At 44.3% G+C, this 24,994-nt stretch overlaps 1 protein-coding gene across 2 annotated transcripts in view; it reads left to right on the top strand.

Moving 5' to 3' along the window:
• Window positions 1-24,608, top strand: part of TMEM131 (transmembrane protein 131) — a 239,982-nt gene extending 215,374 nt beyond the window's left edge. For both annotated transcript variants that reach the window (XM_025932297.2, XM_086701269.1), the window contains 10 exons: window positions 4,139-4,314; window positions 7,820-7,947; window positions 14,644-14,768; window positions 14,972-15,121; window positions 19,027-19,192; window positions 20,345-20,466; window positions 20,555-20,651; window positions 21,463-21,560; window positions 22,327-22,487; window positions 23,544-24,608. In XM_025932297.2, coding sequence (XP_025788082.2) covers window positions 4,139-4,314; window positions 7,820-7,947; window positions 14,644-14,768; window positions 14,972-15,121; window positions 19,027-19,192; window positions 20,345-20,466; window positions 20,555-20,651; window positions 21,463-21,560; window positions 22,327-22,487; window positions 23,544-23,828 — 1,508 coding nt within the window. In that variant the 3' untranslated portion in view covers window positions 23,829-24,608. The remainder of the gene's footprint in view (window positions 1-4,138; window positions 4,315-7,819; window positions 7,948-14,643; window positions 14,769-14,971; window positions 15,122-19,026; window positions 19,193-20,344; window positions 20,467-20,554; window positions 20,652-21,462; window positions 21,561-22,326; window positions 22,488-23,543) is intronic.
• The last annotated feature ends 386 nt before the right edge of the window (window positions 24,609-24,994 follow it).

Genomic DNA, 24,994 nt, shown 5'->3' with positions numbered 1-24,994 from the left:
TACACAAACATTAAAATTTTTAAAGAAAGATTGTTGTATAAATGGAATCATACAGTTTGCCACGAAGACTGACTTTGGATTCAAACCTGGATTCAAACTCTACTCATAGAGTGAGATGGGATGAGCTTCCGGACTTGGGGTGGCAAGTCTCAGAGCAGGTCACACTGTAAGTGTATTTCAGGATTTAGAAAGGCACAAAACCAACTTGTACAGCTTGCCAGACCCTGGCGAAGCACTTGCTATGTGCTGGGCACCATGCAAGGCACTGAAGACAGATCAGTAAGGCTGGTCGCTGCCCTGCAAGTGTTTAAACTGTATGAGGAATGACAATGCCGAGGGGGCATATGTTGACCAAGTAGGTCATGGACACATGCTCAATCTAGAGTCTGCTTGGTGATGGTGGGAGTGGGCAGACAGAGGGTGAGTGGCCTCAGGGACATTTCACCCAGACAGTGGTGTGAAGTCTGAGGAACCTGTCGCTCATGTTAGGTCTATCAGCCACTGCTGGTAACACTGGGTTTTTCTAAGCTGCTTTTCCCTTCAGTTTGTATTGTCTTTACTTGGATGCGTTAGTTTTTATATAGATTATACACCAGTTAAGGTGTGGTTTCCTTAAGGCAGGTGATATCCTGTGTCCTCCACTGTGTATTGAGGTAACAATTTTTCTTGGAGAGGGCAGTTTCCCTGTGACTTCTGATTCCCGCTTACCAGTCCCCTCTTGGCAAAATGTTTGAGACTCTCCTTTCCCAAAGCCCAGACTTTCCACTGGGAACCAGTCTCTAAGGAAGGGAATAAACCCTTGAGAACAAGCTTGACTGAGAAGGCAGCTTCTTCCCTCACCCCACCAAGTGGCAAGAGGAAGACAGAGGCCACCCCAGTGTGTGCAGCCTTGCAGGGCACATAGGCCCATCATCAGGCTGATCCAGTCAGAATTATTTCTAGTCCTTTGATGACAACATGTTCTCTCCCCTCCCACCAACATCTGAATTTGGGAACAGAAGCAGCAGAAGAAATCACACAGGACAGTGAAGCAGCTGCTAGCCTAGGCCGTAGGACTGATACAGTGGTGATTGTGTTGATACCATTGACTACTGATTCTCAGCCTAGTTACACGCTAGAGTCACTACAGGAGCTTTTTAAAAAGTTACCCATGCCAGGTCCCACACAGAACTGCTTAATCAGAAACTCAGTGTGGAGCCCCAACAAAGCGACATCTCTTAAAAACTGAGAACAAACTGAGGGTTGATGGGGGGTGGGAGGGAGGGGAGGGTGGGTGATGGGTATTGAGGAGGGCACCTGTTGGGATGAGCACTGGGTGTTGTATGGAAACTAATTTGACAATAAATTTCATATTAAAAAAAAAAAGCACCCCAGATTAGTCTAAATTACAGCAGATTAAGTATGATTGTTACAGACTGAGAACCCAAAAGATGTTTTTTAGGATATTTAACTCAGTTTGGGCATTTTAGATCTGAATTGTTTATGTCAAATTAATTAAAGTGAGCCCCTGGGGGGACTATAAAGGAGAAAGAAGTTCCAAGGGCAGATCTCCAGGAAACATCAGCAAAGATGAAGCCAGCAAAAAAAGTTGCCAAAAGAATCCCAGTACCAGAAAAGGATAATAATGTGACGTAAGGCGGGGCGGGGAGGGAGATGGGATATTCTAGTGTCCAAACAGGTCTTGTAGAAGAGGAGTGCTAGAGGTCATTGGTATTGACAGCTAAGGAGTTATTGATAACCTTTTCAAAATGCCATTCAATAAGGTGTTGGGGACAAGTGCAAGTGCAGCATATTAAGAAATTAATAAAAGATGGGGATTTGGAGGTAAAAAGTGTAAACTAGTCTTTTGTGAGATAAGCTTTTTTTTTTTTACCCAAGTTTTCAGTTTAACTCTTGGTTTGTTCAGTGTCTTTTTCTCCTTTGTGTATCCATGTCGTCAATATTTGAGTCCAGGGGTGCCTGGGTGTTGCAGTCGCTTAAGCGTCCGACTTCAGCCAGGTCACGATCTCGCGGTCCGCGAGTTCGAGCCCCGCGTCGGGCTCTGGGCTGATGGCTCAGAGCCTGGAGCCTGTTTCCGATTCTGTGTCTCCCTCTCTCTCTGCCCCTCCCCCGTTCATGCTCTGTGTCTCTCTGTCCCAAAAATAAATAAACGTTGAAAAAAAAAAATTTAAAAAAAAAAAAAAAATATTTGAGTCCAGCTTTAAAAAATGTATCACTTCTAACACTTTCCAATTTATTAAGCTAGTTTCAGGTTATTGTAAATACGATTATTTATATAGGTAGTGCCTCTCACACAGTGAACCTAAGCATGACAAAACTGTATAATTGCAGGTGAGAAATTCATTGCATGGGGGATTGATCTCTATCGTGTGGGGAAGTTTGAAGGGCTCTCAGCATGAACTGTTGAACTCAGAATCTGAGAAATCCAGGGGCTCCTGGGGCCAGAGTAGGACCAGCTCCTTCCCTTCTGCCATGGCAGAGAGGAGCTGCAGCCAGTCAGGATGGATCAGAGGCTGTAAATAAACCAACTGACCGATCTTCTGCTAAAACAAAGGCTTCTCGATTTTTGAGACTTAATGTCCCAGTTATGGTTTCAAATGTAATACCCCCTGGAATCAGTGTGAAAGTAAACGACAAAATGACATTCCTAAAAATCAGAGCTTTACCTATTCTTTTTCTAGAGCAGGCTCAGCAAAAGTTTACTGGAAAGGGCCAGACAATAAATATGTGAGGCTTGATGTGCCACAAACTGCCTTCTGTCATATATTCTTGTTCCTTTTTCCAATCACTTAAAAAATAAAAATCATTCCCACCTCACAAGCTATACAAAACAGGCTGCAGGCCAGATTTCATCCAGGGGCCATGGTTTGCTATCCCCTGTTCTAGATGCCAAAGTTTGAGTTTCTGACAACAATTAACAGTGGCCATGAAACGTTGGGATTTAAATAACTCGTATTAAGCTACCATTATCAGAGTAATGTATTTTTAATTGGCATATATAGAATGGGTTAAACTGTGGCTTATGTGGCTTCTGCAGCTTCTGCAGCTTTACCCTGCCTGCCCACCCAGGTGAGTCCACAGGTGTTGGAATCCGGGGATTTCTCTGCAGCTGTCTGATGCAGCTAGAATGTAAGCTCTGTGAAGGCAGGGATTATGTTGTTGGTGCTGGTGCTGTACTCAGGACATGGAATGCTGCTTGGGAAATAGTGGCACTCAAATATACTGTGGCTTCTTGTTTGTCTTGGGAGCATCCACATCTTTTAAAAAGACTAGGCTTTCTAAATTTTTTTAATGTTTATTTATTTTAGAAAGAGAGAGAGACAGAGCATGAGCAGGGGAGGGGCAGAGAGAGGGAGACACAAATCTGAAGCAGTCTCCAGGCTCTGTGCTGACAGCTCAGAGGCCGACATGGGGCTCAAACCCACGAACTGTGAGATACAAACTGTGAGCCAAAGTCAGACACTCAACCAACTGAGCCACCCAGACACCAATAAAAATACTAGGCTTTCTATAGCTCTGTTTCATTCTGTCCATATAGAACATTCCGTGGTGTTTATGTGCCAGGCACTGCTCTGAGGGCTTTATGAATTCCTCATTACGACCCTGTGAGGTGTTGTCTCTCCCAGCTTACAGATGGGAGGCCAAGATCACACAGCTTGTTAGGGAGAGCCAGGATTTGGACTCAGCCATCACGGTTCTGTCTCCGGGCCTCTTCTATCCCTTGGGTGATGTACATGGGCATCACCTTCAGGCTTCCATCTCCAAACAGGCTTGAAAGGATCTCTGGTTTTCACTTCTGTGACTTTTCAAAGCTGTATCGCCCTGTGGAGTATAAAAAGAATATTCTAAGACAGACATAAACTGGTCAAAACTACTGAGTTTGCCAAAAGTCATTGAACTCTATACTTAAAATGGGTTTATCTTACTGTACATAAATTAATTATGCCTCAGTAAAACTGACTTTCACCAAAATTCTAATCAAAAAGCCAAACATGATTTGGAAAGCTGTAATTAGAGAAGAAAGAAACCTTTATTAATGAGAAAAAGAGTCCAGCCTCTTGGAGAAAAGTTATAACGGCTATGTTTTCTGAGCTATTTAAAAACCAAGAAGTTATTTTATTTTGACTTTCACCCCCAGGGAAAGGAAAACCTCTTCAGCGCAAGGTGAAACCACCTAAGAAGCAAGAGGAAAAGGAGAAGAAGGGAAAGGGAAAGCCACAGGAAGATGAACTGAAAGACTCCTTGGCTGATGACGACAGCTCCTCCACCACCACAGAGACCTCCAACCCAGACACAGAGCCTCTCCTCAAGGAGGTATGACGGGCTCCCCCAAACAAACGATGGAAGGAGGTGTCTCATAGATTGGGTTTTTTAACACAGAATGAACCTTTTCTCTTTAACATATGTACATGTTCTGAGGATTCCTTCTCAGCGTGCACAGGCAGGCCTAAGCCACTGTCTTGCAGGAAGGAGTCACAACCCCCCAGATGGAGGTCTTCATTTCCCCCAGGCAAGAACATCTGCAAGCATGTTGATAAAGTAAAATAATTAGAAATTGGAAACCCTGCTTGAAAGATAGGGACTATCTAGAATAGTAACTACCCTGGCTCATGCAATTTGTTTCAAATTTTACATATCAAAAGAGGATGAGAAAGAACTAGACCATTTTAATTATATTGGATTTCTCCTGTCTTATCACAGCTGGTACAGCAGGCTTCGGGAGCAGCTCACTCCTCCTGCCAGGAGGGCAGTGACTGTCCTGGAGTGGAAGGTGGCCTCAGGGAAGACCCAAGGCTTTAGTGGTCACCCAGAACTGGCCAGCTCAGCAGACATCAACACATCAAGAAAGCTTCCCTATAGCCCAGAGTCCTCAGCAATCAGGGTAGTCACCAGTGTCAAATAATACTGCAAAAGTCTGGTACTTAGTGGTGTTAGGTAAATGGAAGGTAAGGTTACTATTGTAAACGGGTCTGAGACTGAGTTATAGGTGCTTTGTAGAAAAGTGAGGGCATAATTCTATTTTGGCATTTTTATTTTTAGATAACTATATTTCAGATTTAATATGATCCTAATATAGCCTTTAATACTCTAGGCCCAAATTCCTTTTTCAGTTTTAATCTAGTAACCTAAGGAATCATTTCTTAAAGATGTCCAACAGTGTCATCTGCATATATTAATTTTTTAAATGAAATTTATATGTGACTTATTTTTCTTGTCAACTCCCTTCCCCTTTGCATCCTTCACATTTGGTGTGGTGCTCTGTATGCCCTCAGTACAGTCCATAGCACTGGATTCTGTACTGGGTTGTATATCCTTTCTAACAGATTCCTTCAGAAATGCAGAATGCCATCTACTCATCTTTGAGTGCAATCCCAACAGTTTTGATGATACAAATAAGCATTTGGAAAGCAGTTTCAGCACAGGCTTTCTTCACAACTTTTCCTCACTTCCTTTCTTGCCTTTCCAGCTTTTCTCCTAACACTTCTCTCCAGCTGACCCTGTCTGCCGCCATTCTGTGCGCACCCACTGGCATAATTCTCTCTGTTGTTCGTTTCCTCCTGCTTCTCCGGTCTCCTCCCTGCCATTTGCTTCTTGCAAACACAGCACAGAATCCTCCATGCGGCCTTCATGCCTGCCGTCCTACTCCCTTCTGATCAGCTTTTATTCCTCCTCCTCAGTACTCTTGCATATAATTTATGTGCTTTTACTACTTTGTGACTGGTGTGTTTGCCAGTTGTGTGTGTTTCCTTCCTAACTAGATGACAGACTTGACAAATCACTTTCCCATAGATGTCTTTTCCATCCTTTTTCTACCCTTTCATTCAAAAAGTAGGGATTGGGTGGACTATTACACAGTCGTTTAAACAGGATGAGCTCTTGCCATTTGCGACAGCATAGACGAGGGGTGTTAGGCTAGGTGAAGTAAGTCAGACTGAGAAAGACAAATACCACATGCTTTCACACATATGTGGAATCTAAAAAACAAAACAGATGGATAAACAAACAAGAAGCAGAATCAGACCCACAAATAAGGAGAACTGGCAGTTGCCAGAGGGGAGGGGGTGGAGGGATGGGCAAAATGGGTGAAGAGAAGTGGGAGTTACAGGTTTCCAGTTATGGAATGAATAGGTCACAGGGGTGAAAGGCCCAGCTTAGGAAATATAGTCAATGATAATGTATAGTCAATGATATTGTGATATTTCTGACAGGTGGTAGCTATACTTGTGGTGAGCACAGCATAACAGCCAGAGATGCTGAATCACTATGTTGTACACTTGAAATGTATGTAACATTTGTGTCAGCTATCTGCAAAATCTTTTTTAATGCAAATTAAAATTTAAAAAAATTACGTACCTGAGCACCCAAGTGCCAGACCTTATGTCTGGGAAACAACAGAGGACAAAAAGACCATGTTCTTGTCCTCAAAGAGCTCATGGTCTACAAAGTCCTTTATGAGTCAACTGGTCAAGAAATAATTCTTGAATAATTCAGAATAGTCTTAAAAGGTGTGGGGACAGGAGGGTGTTCTAGCCCTTTCCCTGATTATTTACTCTTGACACTTAAATAGATTGACCTGGTGTGACCTGTTAAAACCCAAGTTGCCTTAATAACCATGAACTCTGAAGCTGGGTAGCTTCTCATATACCTTTATGCTTGTAATTCCTCCCACACCCACAGCTGTGCTCGTTTGCTGAGTCTGTCCTTCCCCTGTCTGTCCCCTGATTAGCCTCAGTGCTTCCTTGCACACAGTACTGCTCAAACTGTGTGTGATGAAGAACAGGGTGTTTTTTTATTTCCCATGTGTCATCTAGATGGTCCTACTGTACACAAGTAGTACACACCCACGCCAAATGCAACTCCCCAGAGAGTTCCATAATACCTGAATGGATCCTTGCCCTGTTTGGGAGACAAGTCCACTGGTCTCATGCTTGGATGCCACAACTGTCGAATTACTGTAAAAATGCATACGTGTGGTTTCTGTACTTACGTAGTAGTCAGGGGCCAGAAACCTCAGTGGGCGGACTGGAAAATAGTACAGCTCTAAGGTGCAGCTTGGGTGTGTCCTTCTCAGCACAGGCTCCACACTCAAGCCAGGCAAGACAGCCCTTCTGTGCTCCAGTCATAGCCAGTGAACATTTCTACACGAAGGTACAAGTTCATCTCCAGCTGTCATGTGTGCCCCCCCCCCATTAGACTTGGGGAAAGGGCCTGGGCCCCCTTGGTAACCCCATTGCCTAGCACCAAGTGGCTGACCGGTAAATGTTTGTTGAGTAAGTGAATGAATAACTAAGCTTCTTCTTGTTGGTGGTGAAAGGTTAGCATTAAACCCGCCATAACACTTTCACAGCCATATTGTCACTCATGGACACTTAGTGAACAGGTGCGAACACTTACTACTTGCCGGTGCTGTTTTCTTGCCCTGGGTTTTACTTGTGCTCAGGATTTAGGAGCATTTCCAGAGTGTGTAACTTTATATTGTATTCCAAGCTGAATTTTCTTATTAAAAAAAAAAAAAAAAAAAGCAAGGTTTGCTCCCCAATACTTAAAAATAAGAAGCTACCAATTTGCTGCTACCACTGCACCCACCCCAGACAGAGTAGGAGTATAAATAAAATAACATTCTTTATAATTCAGACTCACCAAAGCATAATTATAATAAGTCAGAGGCTAAAAAAATTGAGAGAACCATAATAAAGATAGAAAGGAGGTTGTTATTTGTATACATACGTGTTGTATCTGGTCTGTCTTTGGTTTTGTGTCTCTGCCTTCATATAGACTTATTAATCCTTCTCAGCAGCTAAGTGTACATTTTTTACAGGATACAGAAAAGCAAAAGGGAAAACAAGCCATGCCTGAAAAACATGAAAATGAAATGTCTCAAGTGAAGCAAAAAAGCAAAAAACTCTTAAATGTTAAGAAAGAAATCCCAACAGATGTGAAACCCAGGTAAGAAAAATGAATGAGTGCAGAGAACTAAGATATATATAAGAAGTTACTGGTGAAATCCAGGTAATGTTTTTGTGGTTGGTCAGTTTTTATGGAGTTTTTTGCAACAAAAGCCATACACTGCATCATGTTCCTCTTGGGCTTTTTTTCTAATGTTTAATGTTGACTGGGGACCACATGCTTCTGATGTCAGACATGTAAAAAGCAGAGTTAATGACTTGTTATGAAAGTTTAGGTTGGTAATTTGTTCCCAGGCAGAGAGCCATTTCACTTCTGTGCAAAGGTGACCTTGATAGTTCAGCCACAGGTATGAGCCTAACTTTTCTCAAAAAGAGCTCTGAATCTGTTTACTAACCCACCACTACAGTTGGGTTCTAGGATTCTTTGCCACAAAACTTGGAAGAATTTGTTCTTACCTTAATGCTCAGGACAGTTATCACCTATCAGACAAGTCTAAAATGAATTAACTAGGAAATAACTCAATTCCAGTCACCATGGAGCAGGATTCTGGTGAGCCCCACAGGGAAGACTTGCTGCAGAATCTTTCTGCAAGTAAATGAAGGAGTTGAACTGTTAGGTTATTAATTAAGCCTACTTCATACTTTCGTTAAACCTTAGATCTACCTAATAAGCTAATTTTAGTTTTAGTATTGTTAATGCCCTTCATAGTTCATCATATAAAATGGCCATCTGCATGGAGGCTGATATTTACCTTTTGTGTTAAGTGAGCATCAACCTAGGAAGTTGAAAGAATTGGGTATAAGTTAATAAAGGAAGACACTGTTATCATTAGAACTGGCCTTAGTTTTTATGGAAGGTCTATTCTAACTTTGATTTGGCGAACAATATGTGAGCTTTCCAGAAGCACCAATAGACTAGACTCTCTACCTAGGTAATAAATATAGCTTAACTCAGGCACGGGCATTCTGTTCCATAGAACTAATAGCTAATAAGAAATTAGGTGTCAGGGTGCCTGGGTGGCTAAATCGGTCAAAGGTTCAACTCTTGATCTCAGCTCAGGTCTCAATTTTCAGGGTCATGAGTTCAAGCCCTGCGTTGGGCTCTACACTGGACATGAACCCTACTAAGAAATTAGGTGTGGGGCGCCTGGGTGACACAGTCGGTTAAGCGTCCGACTTCAGCCAGGTCACGATCTCGCGGTCGGTGAGTTCGAGCCCCGCGTCGGGCTCTGGGCTGATGGCTCGGAGCCTGAAGCCTGTTTCCGATTCTGTGTCTCCCTCTCTCTCTGCCCCTCCCCCGTTCATGCTCTGTGTCTCTCTGTCCCAAAAATAAATAAACGTTGAAAAAAAAAAAATTAAAAAAAAAAAAGAAATTAGGTGTTACCCTAGTGAAATGTAACCTTTAACCTAAATTTATGAAATAATACAGCATATGGCAGTCATTCATTATTAGTGGAGTATTCGTACCTAAAATTCACTCTTACATGCACATTGTTATTTGAGTGATTCGATCCCACAGTGTGATGAGAACCAATCTGACCCAGCTAGCAGCAATGTCAAGGGGCGTAGTGGTTGACACACTTGGATCTCTCCCGAGAGAAATCATCCTGAGGCACTAATTAGTGCTAATATTCTGGCACTCCAGGAAAGGAATAATGCCTTAGTGACCAGAACTATTCTTCTAGGCCTATTTCATGCTTAGGTGATTGATCAGATATTTCTAGATAAATAGGGCTAAAAAATACAAATTATGAAAAACCCTAGTTTTCATGGAGCTCTTGCAAGAATAGACAATCTGGCTATGATTCGTATCACAAATTTAAAAACCAAGCTTCTAAGAGTTATAAAAAATTCCATAGGTGACTTTTGTCAAATCTGCATGATTAGCCTTGATGCCTGAGCTGTCAGACATAATTTTTAAAACAGATAGTGCTTGTTAATTCTTACGTTCATCCCTCTTCCACTGACTTGTGTTACATTCTGATTTTTTATTAAAAATTGGCCATTAACTGGATTTCCATAGCAAAACCATTCCACAGGTTACTTTGATCCATTCTGCACTGTTTTAGCCTTGATGCCTGAGCTCAGAGGCATAGTATTTTTTATACAAATAGTACATGTTCACTTTTACCCTCATCCCTTTTCTGCTGACGTCTGTTGTATTCTGATTTTTTTATAGAATAAGTTGACCATTAGCAAATTTGATTTTGAAAAGGCTTCACTTGAATACCACTAGCTTTGTAAGGATTTCAAGTTCTCTGGTAAACGAAAAGCTACAGTATCCCGTTCTCCACCACCTAGTCAAGGGACAGTTACAGGGATAACTCGTGTTCTCTTGATATATAGTCAAGAGAAAAATCATTACCAGCAAGACAGTTTAAGCAGTGTTCTCTGAATTGTCTTTTTACCTTGTCATTTGTAACTGGAGAAATCCGTATGCAGCCTTACTCTCCTAATCTCCTTAATCTAATCTCTTTAAACTCACCAATCTTGGGGCGCCTGGATGGCGCAGTCGGTTAAGCGTCCGACTTCAGCCAGGTCACGATCTTGCGGTCCGTGAGTTCGAGCCCCGCGTCAGGCTCTGGGCTGATGGCTCAGAGCCTGGAGCCTGTTTCCGATTCTGTGTCTCCCTCTCTCTCTGACCCTCCCCCGTTCATGCTCTGTCTCTCCCTGTCCCAAAAATAAATAAACGTTGAAAAAAAAAAAATTTAAAAAAAAAAAAAAAATAAATAAATAAACTCACCAATCTTGTTTTGTGTTTTCCCAAACACGGGGATAAAAGTATTAAGAGTCAGAATTAATTGGTACGTCACTCAAATATGGAATTAAACAGACTGGTTTTTTTAATAACCAGAAAGGTGGCCTCTCTGAATAGAGCCATTCCCTGTCTACAGTGAGTTATGACAAGCCTTGCTCTGTGGCTCAGGTAAAATCACTGCCAGTTCTAAGTGATACCCAAAACTCCTGTCACCTCAGAAGTGCTGTCAATGTGTTACTCTGTGGTTCCACATATCTGAAGGGTATAGATGCACTCTGAAAAAGGGGTATCATTAATAAGGCATTTGTATATTGTCACCTTTTCGAAGCTTTATCTGATTAGGAATAAATGTTTATTCTATATATCAGTTAGCCAAAACACTGATATTTTAATATTAATGAAATCTGTGGGCTTAGCTTGCATTTGCTTTCTGAAAAATTAGTCTTTAAATATTATCAGTATTATTGGAATATTATGTTATCTCTAAGCCAGAAGGCCCCAATCCTGAAATGTTGAAGAATTTGGGGGGTTTAGTTGTTTGTTTTTTTAAATTTGTTTTGTTTTTGTTTTTTTTTTTGAAAGTGAGAGAGAGCAAGCAAGCAGGGGAGGGGCAGAGAGAGAGGGAGACAGAATCCCAAGCAGGCTCTATGCTGTTGTCAGCACAGAGCCCATTGTGGGCTCTCAAAAAGACTGTGGCTCAGTCTTACAAACCGTGATGACCTGAGCCAAAATCAAGAGTTGGATGCTTAACTGACTGAGCCACCCAGGTGCCCCGAAGAATTCGTTTTCGTATAAATAGGTAGTGATAAAGCCAGAGCAGTGCCTCAGTCGTGGACTCTGCTGGTGCAGCCACATCCTACCATACTCGCATAAATTCACTTCACAAAATCATTTCCTGGGAGTGTGGAGCATGGTGTCACAGTGGTAGAGACCCGGTCAATCCATTTTGGCCAGCTTTGACACCGCAGAAGGAAGTGGACCTGTAGACCTCCAGAAAGCTGTATTTTAGGTCCAAGATGCCAGGGAATTAGAGTTCACTCTAAGACACTAAAAGGACTTCTGTGGTATCAGGTCTGGTTTAGAACAGCAGTTTATCCATTGATCTTTCTGTTCTCTGGTTGTCCGTCAACATTTTACATGTTTACGTGACTTAAATGTAATCTAAACTAAGTGGGGAAAGTCTTCATAGAATAACTGTACTCTCTAATCATCTGCTCAGACAGCACACTCTGCTCAGGGCCACAGGCACCACCTTTCACACCCTGGCCTCCAGACCCATGAGCACTGGGAAAGCCCTACCCTTTCCCTCAGCAATCTGCCTCTCCACTTCCCCCAGACAGGGGCACGTACTGTGTATTACATAAGCAAAAATGAGGCCTGGCATCTGAACTACCTTATGGTTTTTCCCTTTTAGAAAGATCATTTAAATTAAGTAGGCTCTTACCTATTTTATTCCAAAGCCTTCAAAAAGGTTTCTTGCTAGAGATCATCTAGCTTAATTTAGGAAAGTATGAATCAGCGAAAATAAAATAGTTGTTTGGCACCGTTTTTCTTAAAAACCAACTAATTTTACGACACAACTAATAGCGACACAGAGTTACACTTTGTATAAATAGCCCCCACTCCCATACTTATAAATGACTTCCTTAAAAATAACTTCCACACACCCACCTCTGCCGCCACCACCACCAGAGTGCTGGATGTCTGTTTCATGGGAGCCTTTGTGTTTTTTTTAAGATGTTGTTTTTAAATAACTGTCAGTCAGTAGGGGAAGGACTTGGAAGATTCATAGAACTGTACATTAATAATCTTGCCCGTAAATAGTGTATTTTTTCATGTCGGTTTGTTATCCTGCCAAAAATTCTACATAATTTGGGTTAACTGAGCCCTTTGGATTTTTGGTTAGCTCATTTACTAATTCTAAACGTAATACCTATTTATTATAGAAAATTTGTAGGGGCACCTGGGTGGCTCAGTCACTTAAGTGTCCAACTGTTGATTTCTGCTCAGGTCATGTTCTCAAGTTTCATGGGTTCAAGCCCCACATTTGAGCTCCATGCTCTTAGTGCACAGCCTGCTTAGGATTCTCTCCTACTCCCTCTGCCCCTCCCCTGCTCACTGGTATGCACACGCACTCTCTCAAAAATAAATAAAACTTTTTTCAAAAAAAATTTTGTGAGGGGCATCTGGGTGGCTCAGTCAGTTAAGTGTCTGACTTCAACTCAGGTCATGATCTCATGGTTCATGAGTTCGAACCCCACATCGGGCTCTGCGCTGACAGCTCAGAGCCTGGACCCTGCTTTGGATTCTGTGTCTCCCTCTCTCTGCCCCTCCTCCGCTCACACTCTGTCTCTGTCTCTCAAAAATAAATAAACTTTAAAAAAAAAAATTGTGTGAAATATGGAGAAACGAAAGAAAGAAAATGACCTTTGCCTTACACCCATATAAATATTTGTAAATAGCCTCTGTTAAACTGTATTTATATTATTAATAATATTTACGTATTATTTTATCTGGAAGGTTTGAACCTTTCTGCCCTTTGAAATCAGGTGTGAATTAGTATAATGGGCTGTCCCTGTCCCAGGACCTAGCAGAAATTGGCTGCCTTCCAGAAGTGAGAAGTTGGCGTAGCAACGGAAGGAAGATGATGTGGTGCATAAAGAAATAAAAGAATCTGAAGCATGGGCGGGGGAGGCCACAGTGGGGTGTTGGGGTCACACACCTCAAGGTTGGGGACAGGACAGGAAGTACACTAAGGTGGAAAATGCCAGAGATACACCCATTTTAGAACATCTAAATCAGCCAGTAAACTTTGTCGGATTTTTAATGAAAAGCAAGCTATCAGCTCAGCCTTGAACTGACAGTTTTCTGACCATCACCAGGAGCATGATGGAGATCACTGATGATTTTTGGAAGAATTCTCGTAAGGGGCCACTGGGTTCTCTAAGCTGTGTCTCAGCCTTCACTAGAAAGTGCCCTTCTTGGACTTGTTAGCTTAACTCCTGTCAGAGGCCTTCCCAAGCCTACAACTTGATCTTGGTGGACATTACAGAAGCAACTTGGTAAAGAATGTCCTTATGGCCCAGATAGTTACACTGCTTACACTGCTACCTTATATGGGTCACCTACCCATTTGTCCTAGAGATTGCTTCTCTGCCAACAAATTTTAATGTTTTCTTCATCAGGGTGTGGAAACTTAAAATAGCTCATCATGCCTGCCATTCTGCCTTGTTGGACAGGAAGTTCAGAGCCAGTTCTATTTATATATGTTTATTATGTTAAGCTTACCTCTAAATCTTTTAGAACACATGTACACTCTAAATAAATAAAAATAATATTTAAATTTTTGCCCAGGGTTAACCTTGAGTTCCAAGAATAAAGAAGAAAATTCATCTCACCCTACTCACCCTAGACCTTAGGCAAGTAGTTCAGTCCTGCTATTCTGCAGTGAGTTAGTGGATTTTCATAGGCAACCCAGGAACTTAGCCCTGGTTCATTTCGTGGTTTCTGTGAGAAAAAAATGTGTTTAAAGTTTTGGATAGCAGGTGCCTTGACATTTTAAGTCTGAGACCTTTCAGAGGCTCCACATTCTAGAATCTCACTAGTAGTCTAGATGCTGGGAGAGACTCATTCACAAGCAAAATAACTGTGGTTAGCAACCCCGAAAATGGCAAGTTTGTGCTAAAGGCTTTGTACACATTATGTGAGGTAGGTGCTCTGACCCATTACAGATTTTCAGATAATGGACTTCAGTTTGTCAGCACTCAGAAAAGCAAAGGATAAATCTGCAAGTGTCTCCTGAACAGTCTTAGAAATGTTTGGAAAGCAGCCAGTGCTAAATTAGGATCATGACTACATAGTGCCTAAGAAAGCTAGATTAGAAAATGCAATGAAAATTGTAGCACGATCAGTAACTTCTACTCTTTGCTGTAAAACAAAGGCATAAATTTGAATTTTCCATCCATAACTGTCTTTCAGTTCTTTAGAGCTCTCCTATACTCCCCCACTGGAAAGTAAACAACGCAGAAATCTCCCAACCAAGATTCCTCTTCCAACTGCATTGACAAGTGGATCCAAATCACGAAATTCCCAGAAAACAAAAGGTATTTTCATTTGAGTAATATATTTTCATAATTCATTGTATTAGTAATTATTAGTTGTGAGGTGCCAGTAATCGATTAGTAGTTTTCAGTGCTTTAAAAGGCTAGGGTGGTATTCTCGTCCTCATTAGAAGGTTCGTTGAAACAGATCTGAAAGAAAGGAATTATTTTCCATTAATGGTTTTTTTTCTCTGGTTTTTGTGCAGGTACAAATAAGTTAGCGGATAACAGGCCACCTGCCCTAGCAAAATTCCTCCCAAATAGTCAAGAACTAGGCAACACCAGTAGCTCAGAGGGTGAAAAAGACTCTCCACCACCGGAATGGGATTCTGTGCCAGTTCACAAACCCGGCAGCTGTAAGTATGGAGATTTGGAAACCATGGTGCCCCACACTGGGCAGGAAAACTCCACAGGGCATATTGTGTTAAGAGGAGGCCTGGCCTCTGTGGTCTGCTAGAGCCCACTTGTACCAGCCAGCAAAAGCCCATTGTTCGATAGTCTGCCAGTTGTGAAACTGTCATAGCTTGTTTGGCTGTGGTAGGAGTATTTACACCAGAGAAACCGACAGACAATTCACATTAGGACTCTTTTTTTCAGAGCTCGTAGACCACACCACTTCCCAGTGTAGAAAATGGGAAGATCTGGCTGGAGCAGTGAATCATCCAAAGAAATACTATTTTATGAAATCATTCACTCAGCAGTATCTTCTCTGACTAGTTCCTCATACGTTTACAGTGTAATCATTTTTGTAAAAATTCAGTCTTCTTTCAACTTTACCCACATCTTTTCCATGTGTTTATGGAAAACATAACACATTCCTATGTGAAGGTTTCATTATTTTTCTCACTAGCTTCTTGACCTTGTTCGTCCGATTTGGCCTGCAGTAAATCATGACAGTAGCACAGGCTACTAAAAAGAGAGGTCCTCGCCCTGGATACTTAGGACCCAAAATAGAAGACAACAGAGACAAACCCAGGGAGGGGCCTAATTTTAAGGATTTGGGGTCAAGAGAGGACCAGCCTGAGGACTGATTCATCTACATTCACCACAGTGTTAGAACTCACACTTGGCCAGTTTGTGCCAAAGGGAAAATTAGGGTTGAACAACAGGATTGTTTGGGGTGAAGGGACATTTAAATGAACAGTGGGTGACTGAAGCCCTCAAAGTTGAATGAGATCAAAGAACTTGGAAATCCAGGTGCCATGTACATTAAGCGTGGCGTCTTTCACATTTTCACTTACATAAATACGCAATGGAAAGAGACGCTTTCTGTGTTAAAACCTGTAGCCCCCTATTTGCCGTGAGATTTCCTGGCACTTTTTAGTGCTGTTTTTTGCCTGGGATGAGATATAAACCTAAATCCCTGGTCATTCAAGAGATCTCACACGAGTCTCTCTGTAGTCCTTGCATCCAGGCTGAATGCTTTTTGCTCCTTAGATTCCCCTCTGAGGTTTCAGCTAGACACCAGTCCTAGGCTTATAGTTTGTGACTTGGGCAGTTCTGCATTAAACAGACCTTACCTCCACCACAGAGGGAGGTTTCCAGCACTGGGAATACAACATCCCTGAGGAGCCAGTTCCATGGGGTTGTCTGTAGCCCAGTAAAGTAAACATAAGCTCTGCTAGTGTGAGTAACAACACATGATGTGGTAAAGAGGGCCGTCACCGGACACAGCCTTCGAGACAAGATCGTTGGCTGTGACGGGTGTTGTCACCAAAGTGGCACCTGATGAACATGCTGACATCACTCCTTTGGGACAGAGGAGGGAAGGATGACCAGATCCAACCCAGTGGGAGTTTGGCTTCACACCTCAGGAGGGAAGAAATGTGAGAAATGCGAGACAAATGGTCTGGAGAAGAAAATGTTTGGAAAGCACAGTTCTTTGGGCCTGTGTTTCCTCCCCAGGCCCATCCACGAAGGCTGAGAGAGCCCAGTGCCTCAGAGCAGAGCTCACTGTCATACAGCTAGATGGTTTGCCACTGGAAAAAGTGTATACTTGCTCCAAGGCCCACATCTGCATAATTATTTTGTTTTTTCAGCCAATGAATACCTTACGTTGATCCCACATCCTGTAACCTCTCTGTTCTTACCACCAGCCTACTAGAAAGTTCTCGCAGGGCTCCACTATATACACAATATTGCTATATGAAACCAGTAAGAATCAGTCCAGTAAACTTCCTCCACCCCTGCTTTCTCAGTCTTTTTTTCCCTTCACCCTTTGCTAATAATTTCTCTGGCCGAGACTGCTAGCCTCCAAGCCCTCTTAGCAGTGCCTCATTTCCTAGGGTTCCCAGCGGATTAAAGCATTTTTCCACTCAGGGCTGTGCAAGCCTGCGCTTCTCTGGGAATCCATGTGTAGAGATCTTTCTACCCCAAGTAGCACCCCTTATAGCGTGGTGCCCTGTACCCATAGGAGATGCTGAGAAAATTCTCCTGGAATAATTTTGTGGTTTAAACAGACAACATATCCAAGGGGTTATTAAGAGGCAAATAGCCACAGAGGAAATATATTGAGTCAAAAAGTTCTCTTAATTGCCCATGTCCTGTACTATTTTTGGCCACCCCTTACCTTCCCCCATCTTCCCTTCCTACATCAAGCATTATTCCATAAGATGTTTTTCTGACTTTTCTTCTCCTGTTTCGTTCTGACATTTAGTAAGTACTTCTGTAGCTACTGGGCCCAGTAAAACACATCCCACTAAAGGAGAGCTGCCAAGGGATGCACCACACGCTGCCCCCCCACCCCCACCAGGACAGGCACCTGGGGCGAGCAAGCACACACAAGGCGGAGTGTGGCCCGTTCCAGCGTGGGCAGTTCCCAGCTCACTTCGGGGGGCAGCGTGGGGGGTGGGGTCAGAGAAGGTATCCTACAAGGAGTGGCTAGGGAAGGGTCAGGACAGTTGTACAGATAATGGCCCTACAATATAGAGGTGATATCAGACAGACACTATGTTAGGGGCTTTTGAGGCAGGCAGAAAGGTGGAGAGCTTTGAGCAGGGCCCATATAGGAGATAGCATTTGAGACGGGCCCTGAGCATGGACATCGAGTCAGCAGACAACAGAACATGTGAGGATTATCCACATAACCACGGGTGAAAGTTGGTGGGGTGGAGACAAGGACAGTGTGTGACGTGCCAGCACCACTGAGGAAAGTCAGAATTCTTGGGGTAGATCACAAGGTGGCACTGAAGATGGGGAGTGAATGGATACCTTGGGCTTCAAGAAGTGTGCTTAGCATGGCAACACCATAACGGATGCCTTGACACAGTCAAGGAACATGCGGTTTTATCCAGGCCCCGAGCCCTGGGGGTTTAGGGGAACCACTGGTGCAGGAGAGAATCACAAGGGAAGTTGAACCACTGTGTTGAGCAGGCTTCTGTTCTGGAAGTGAGATGAAACAGACCCTTCACAGAAAATAGGAGTAGAGCAAACTGTCCTCACTGTGGGCAGGGCTTGCACAGGGCGTGAAGGGGAATCAGGAGGGGATGAGGTGGAAATGCGCCAACCTGGACAGAGCTGTGTTGGGCAGGGATGGAAAACGAGGAGGACAAGGCAAGGCAGCCTTGCACACCGGGAGCCCATGGAGACTGTTTCGCAGTAGCTGGAGCAGGATGCCACCACGCTGCACACGGTGGACGTGCAAGACGATACCATTTGCTGAACGAAGTTCTATGTATTTGCTTTTAGTGAGAGCAGGATAGGTTTTTCACAACAGTTTTTTCTGTTTTAAACAAATTTTTTAAGATTTTCAAACAGCTGTGTGCACATTACCCTAAAGGGCAGCAGGACTCCTGTTAGCTCATATCCTTGGAAAAACGGACTGGGGGTGGCCACACACCAGGCCTGCCAGCGGAGTGCGGGGTAGCATCATGGAATAGAACTCAAGGGTGTTTTGCAGGTGTGAGCCTGGGTGGAAGCACAGAGACTCTTTCAGGTTCCAGTCATTGGCTCTCCCTGTGCATGCCTGAAGGACATGGGAAAGCCACCTTCCCAGCCTGAGGTGGGAGAAGCTGTCCGGGAGGGTCCTGCAGAGCACAGAGAGGATGGGTCGTGCAGGTGATTCTCGGGAAGTCTCCTACTGCAGAGAGAGACACGACTTCCCTCTTTCCTTTCAGACCTTTAAACAGAACACATGTAAAAGCTTTACTTTTTCTTTGTAGATGAACTTGAGTTCTGCATTGTATCAGAACCTCAAAAGTAACTAATTTTGAAGAGTAAAAATCAAAACACATTAATGAGACCTTTTATTTTTCATTTCCAGCTACCGATAGTCTTTATAAACTTTCTCTGCAAACCCTCAATGCAGACATTTTCTTAAAACAACGCCAGACCTCACCGACACCTGCCTCTCCTTCTCCCCCCGCCGCCCCCTGCCCGTTTGCAGCCCGGGGCAGCTACAGCAGCATCGTCAACAGCAGCTCCAACAGGTGGGTCCCTGGCTCCACCACTCTTCAGATAACTTAAGTTCTGCAGGTGCTTGCCCCCTTCAAGTGGAAATGCTCAGTGGCCACAGCCTGCTGTCCTGTCCTGCCTCTCACACCTGTGCTGTTCAGTGTTCTGCCCTTGCCCAGGGTCAGTGCTCCCATGTCCATGCCAGACTCCAGTCGTTAGCTTTCATCACCCAGGAACCAACAGGTTCATCATTTAACTTAGAATTACATTATAATTCTAGAGTCAGTAAGCATCCTGAGTATTAAATGAAGATCTACAGATGCCCTGTGCATGGAGGACGTGGCTTTATGGGACATTTATTTTGAGCTTAAAGCAATGGAGCTGAGCAGTTAAAAGAGCAGGGTCTGGCACAAGCCTGGCTGTCGCAAGAGGTGCTGCTGGAAGTGCTGTGCCCATGGGAGGCAGCCTCCCAACTGCACTCCTCCCTGGAGGTCCACAGCCCCCACTGTATTTGCCTAAGTTAGCAGCGAGAGTGAGGAGCCTGTAACAAGTTCTTACTGCGTGTCCGCACTGCTGTCAGCTCCGCTTGTCACCCCCAGCAAGCACAGCTCAGGTGCCATCACCATCCCAGCCTTTCACTTGGGGAGCCACCTACCCACCTGCAGCAACCCTGCCCAGTTTTTATCTCTCGCCAAAGAGGCAGTAACCACTGAGGCTGGGGGCAGGCTGCCCTGCTTGGGACCTTGCTGAATCAGGCCCCTCACCGGCTCCTGACAGGAGGAGATGAGCCCTGTAGAGCTTTGTTGCCCACCGGCAATCTCTTGTTCTCCTCGTTCTACAACCCGCTGGCTCCCTCTCTGGTGCTCTTCTCTGCTGGGATTGCAGCCTTTCCAGTCCCTCGTCCAGTCAGCTCATCCCCTCCCTCATCTCTTTCCTAGGGGCCCTATATTTTTGTACCTCTCCCCCAAGTCCCTATGTCCCATCAGACTGCACAGTCTCAGGTGTGGGAGCATTTTGCATGAGGCTGGGCTGTGGTCTGGGGGCTGCCCTGGGCCGGGCCGCAATGAAAGTACTGTGTGCACTCAGTCCTGTGGCAGTCCCACCGCCTGAGACAAGGGCCCCCAGCGGCCGTCCGCTGTGGACAGTGCTGATGAGGAATGACCTTGGTCTTTGCTTCTCCCTTCAAGTGACCCTAAACCCAAGCAGCCAAATGGAAGCAAACACAAATTGACAAAAGCAGCCTCACTCCCTGGCAAGAACGGCAACCCCACTTTTGCTGCAGTCACAGCCGGGTATGACAAGAGCCCAGGTGAGTGGCTTGGTGTTGGACCTGTCACACCCGGGCTGTGGGCAGGGCAGAATTGCCCAGTTGATTGATTCAGAGTGTATTGTTACAGGAGGGAATGGCTTTGCTAAAGTTTCTTCAAACAAAACAGATTTTCCCAGCAGCCTTGGCATTTCACACACTCCTGTTGACAGCGACGGCTCAGACAGGTACAGTAGACCATTCTTAATCGAAAGATAAATGTTCCTCAAGGCAAGTTAGCCTCTTCTGTCCATACTTGCGTCTCCCCTAGATTACAGGTAGGCCATCAAAGCAATCAGCACCTCTAGAAACCCCTGTCTGTTGTGTGGAATCAGAGCCACTTGCTGTGCTCCCCCTGGCGGCACCCCCAACAGGGAAGGAGGCACACGTGGCATCTCAGGGATTCAGATGTGTGCTCATCCTTCTTCATTATCGTGGTCTGTCACAGGACAGGATGTGATCTGATAATCAGACATAGGAGAACAAAAATGTGCTTGAGAAGGAAATTGAAGCCAGTGCTAGACAGCTTATGGTAAATTATTGGACATGCCACTTTCCTGACCCACAGCAATCCTACTGGGCATGGCGACATACAGTGCTTGCCTTGGCTCATGGTCCCAGATAAATATCAGTTAACACTGTCAGGATAGTCCCAATTTTACCTACTTTGCACTAAAAGGAATGAGTCCTAGATTTGAAAGTTTTTAAATAAATCCCCCATTACCAGAAAGTAAACATAAGGGAAAAAATAGCTATTTTCTCTTCAGAACACTTGCTTTGAACCCAACTCACAGCTTATGGTAGGATAGGAGCTTAGAACCTCTCCGTGCTTAATCCTTCATGGCAGAGAAGCCATGCTCCAGTTCTGCCTTTGTCTTTAATATTTGAGCACCCCCAGTTGAAGCAGCGTCTGCTGTTTGTGAGGCTGTGTGTAATGGGCCCATCCCCGCTAACCACCGTACATCTCTGTGTGTTGTGTTTTCCTCCTGTAACATCCAGCTCGGGTCTGTGGAGTCCTGCCAGCAACCCCGGCAGCCCCGACTTCACTCCCCTCAATTCATTCTCGGCATTCGGAAATTCTTTTAACCTAACTGGTGGTGAGTGTTTAACACTAGACCTGTAAATGATAAGCCTGTAGACAAGAGAGGAAGACGAAGTCTAGTTTGTGTAAAGAGGCCCACTGAAATAGGAAAGGCTGTCACTCAGTAGACATTTCTAAAAGGTGCGTTTCTTCGTCATTGTAGTCAGGTCCCAACAGACATGAGATACACAGGCTGGTTTTAAGGCAGTGGGGCCGAGGCTTCTCTCCCAGACAGGTGCTCAGGAGCCCAGCCCTGCTCAGCCCCTGGTACTGTAGCCCAGGGAAGAAGGAAGCCCAGCGTGAAGCTCTCAAAAGGGTCTCTTGTTCCACCTCCACTTCCCCACAGGCCCAAAGCCAAAGGCACGAGCTTAGTGCTGGGAGTGCCAGTTGGTTTGTATTCCCAGCATTTAAGAACTTCGAGAAAGGATTTTGTGTCTGAAATACAACTCCTGGCTGTGCTGGGCTCCTTACTTGCTGTCCAGAATTAGAGGCAACAGTGCAAGCTTTGCATTCACCACGGTCATGTCAGAGATGGGGTATTTGCACTTGATGTCATCCAGTGATGGGTGTGGGTAAAGAGCTCAGATTGTGTGCCATGTGCCTGTGTTGTGGGGAACGCCCCCTGTTCCCCATCTTCCCTGGGGTGTGGTGGGAGCTGGCAGAGCAGGTGTGAGACTCCAAGTGAGCAATGGGGGGATATGTGCCTCTGAATGCCCCATCTTGTCCTACATGAGTGAGTGTGGCAACATAAGATACAGAATTGATTGCTTCCTTACTTGCAGAAGTTTTCAGCAAACTCGGGTTATCTCGGTCGTGCAATCAGGCCTCCCAGAGGGGCTGGAACGAGTTTAGTAGTGGCCCTTCCTACCTTTGGGACTCTCCAGCAACGGATCCCAGCCCTTCCTGGCCAGCCAGCTCCGGTTCCCCGACCCACACGGCCTCTGTGAGTACTTGGGGCTTGGGCCTCACCTGAACCCTCATTATTACTGCTGTCACTGTCACTCAGGCAGCACTGGCACCGTTATAAAAGCCAGAGAGCAATGTGGAAGGGTCAGGTTAGTTCTTTTATTGTCTCCATTGCTGTGTTCTTACTCTGCCAGAGTGACCCATCAGTATTCTTCAGAGCTATTACAGTCAAATTATAGAAACAACAAATGAGCAGCTGTGGGTTTGGTCTCCTAGTAGAGAAAAGTCATTCCAGCATCTTCCCAACCTGTAAATCTGCCCCACCTGTGGCTGGGGCCAGACAGCGACTGAGGGTGGCCTTCACCCTCTCCATCCTGCAGTCCCTCAGCCCCCCAGGAGCAAGCTGCTGGAGGGTCACATTTATTTTGCTTCTGAGAAACACCTGTGTCTTAGCTTGAGCTTTTCCAGTGTGTGTTTCTCAGCTAGATTTTTCCGTAAAGACCATGCACCAAAAAAGTATTCTTACCAAGGAAAATAATTACTGGTTTCAGCTTTCACAAAATTATGACAGAAAAAAATATCCCACTGTGATTCTTTCTTCATTCTCAGGAAAACTAAATTAGACAAGCAGGGTTGAACAGGAGATATTTTACCTTCATGGATTTCAAACTTATATTCACTGTAATCATTCTAGCTTCATTTTTAAAGAATGGTTAAGGTGCCTTTCAAACAGGGGTCGGGAAAGATCTTAGGCTTTGTGGGCCCTGCTGCTTCTGTAACGTCTGCTCACCTGCGCCACGGCAGCACAGAAGTAGTGGGACAGCACGGCCACAGGCAGGTGCGGCCGTGTTCCGGCAGACCTCCTGTGGACAGAAACAGGCAGAGCTGGATTTGGCCCTCCGACTGTAGTTTGCCAACCTTTCTTTAAAACACCAGACCCTGAGATGCCCGTATATATGAAACATTTATATACAAGATAAAGAAGGTTATCGAAGCTGCGGCCCAGTCCCAGTTTGTAGCCTAACCTTCACCCGCGTCCCACCTGCGCGCCTGTCAGCCCCGATGCTCCATGCTATGTTTTCTGTCTTGTCAGTCGATCCTCGGCAACACCAGCAGCTTGTGGTCCACCACTCCATTCTGCAACTCGATCTGGTCCAGCAGCCTGAATAGCACCCTGCCCTTCTCCACCCCAGCCAGCACGCTGCCAAGCATCGGCCTCATGGGCACAGAGACCTCCTCTGCTCCTCATGCTCCCTCCACCTCCAGTCCGGCCGATGATCTGGGGCAAACGTACAACCCGTGGCGGATATGGAGCCCCACAATCGGAAGAAGAAGCTCTGACCCTTGGTCTAATTCACACTTCCCTCATGAGAATTGAAATTAGGCAAAAAAAAAAAAAGTGGGGGCCCCTCATCTAGATCATGATATGCCAGTTTTTGAGACATCTTTTAAGGCTGTTACTGCTGTAGCTTCCCACTCCCCACCCTCCTCATCTTTGCAAAACAGATTCAAGCAGGGCAGGCTCGTACCACTCGCTTCTTTCAGATCTTTCTTGCAATTACGATAATATGAGATTTGCTGTTGTGCTTTTAGGGAAAAGTCTGGACTCAGCCACAAACTCTAATAAGGCCTGTACATCTGAAAACCTTAACTGCTATCAAGTTTCCACCACCTGTCTTCTTCCATCCTTTATTTATCTGTATGAACACAAATTTGACATTTACAGCTAAGGAAATAATTTGAGTTGAATCAGAAGTCCTGGCATGTGACAATTTTATTAAATTACCAAGTTTGGTTTTTAATAATTTCACAATATTATGCGCCAAGATCTAATTTTAAAAACGTATGAGGACTTTGTGCTGAAAAATACAGAGTATTTTTTTAAAATAAGGCTGTCTTGGTTTAAAAGCAGATTACAGAAATGTAAGTCAACTTTAAGAACAGTGAATGAATGTAAAAACATTCGGTTGAGACCATATGCATTTTCTGTGCTGTTTGTACTTGAGGTATGTACCATTTGTATACCTGAATTTATTTTAAAGATAAACTGAAATGCACATAGCCAAGTCTTGAAATACAAGATTGAATGTGTATTTCTTAAAAATACAACTTTGTGTTGTACTTTGAAATAAATGATGCTTTTTTCAAAAGCCTTGAATTGTTGTGTGTCTCTTCTTTACAGCAAGATTAATTTATTTGGATTCTCTCACCCCAAAGTACACCCTTGTATCATTGCCTTATTCTATGCAGTTTGATTTATCGTGGCTGGAACTTCCTATGGTCTAAATTCCGTGTCTTTCCACGGTGGTCACTGAAGGTCCCTGATAGAAAAAAATGCACACATCTAATATGTCCTCTTCCTTTTAAATAGAAGAGTGTTGACCCTTTTCCAATTTTAAAACTCCCACAAATCCTCCAAATGGTACCTGTAGATATAACACATAAACACATACCAGGTAAGCTGGGTATGCCACAATAATGTCAGTTTGGTTTAATCTTTCAGAAAGTCTTGCCTGGTTTCTTCCCCCTGCCCCCACTCCCGGA

Source organism: Puma concolor, chromosome A3 (genome assembly GCF_028749965.1).
Source record: "Puma concolor isolate L17-30 chromosome A3, mPumCon1.1.hap2, whole genome shotgun sequence".
Lineage (NCBI taxonomy): Eukaryota > Metazoa > Chordata > Mammalia > Carnivora > Felidae > Puma > Puma concolor.
The sequence above is the reverse complement of the archived record's forward strand: the minus strand, read 5'-3'. Positions and strand labels throughout refer to the sequence as shown.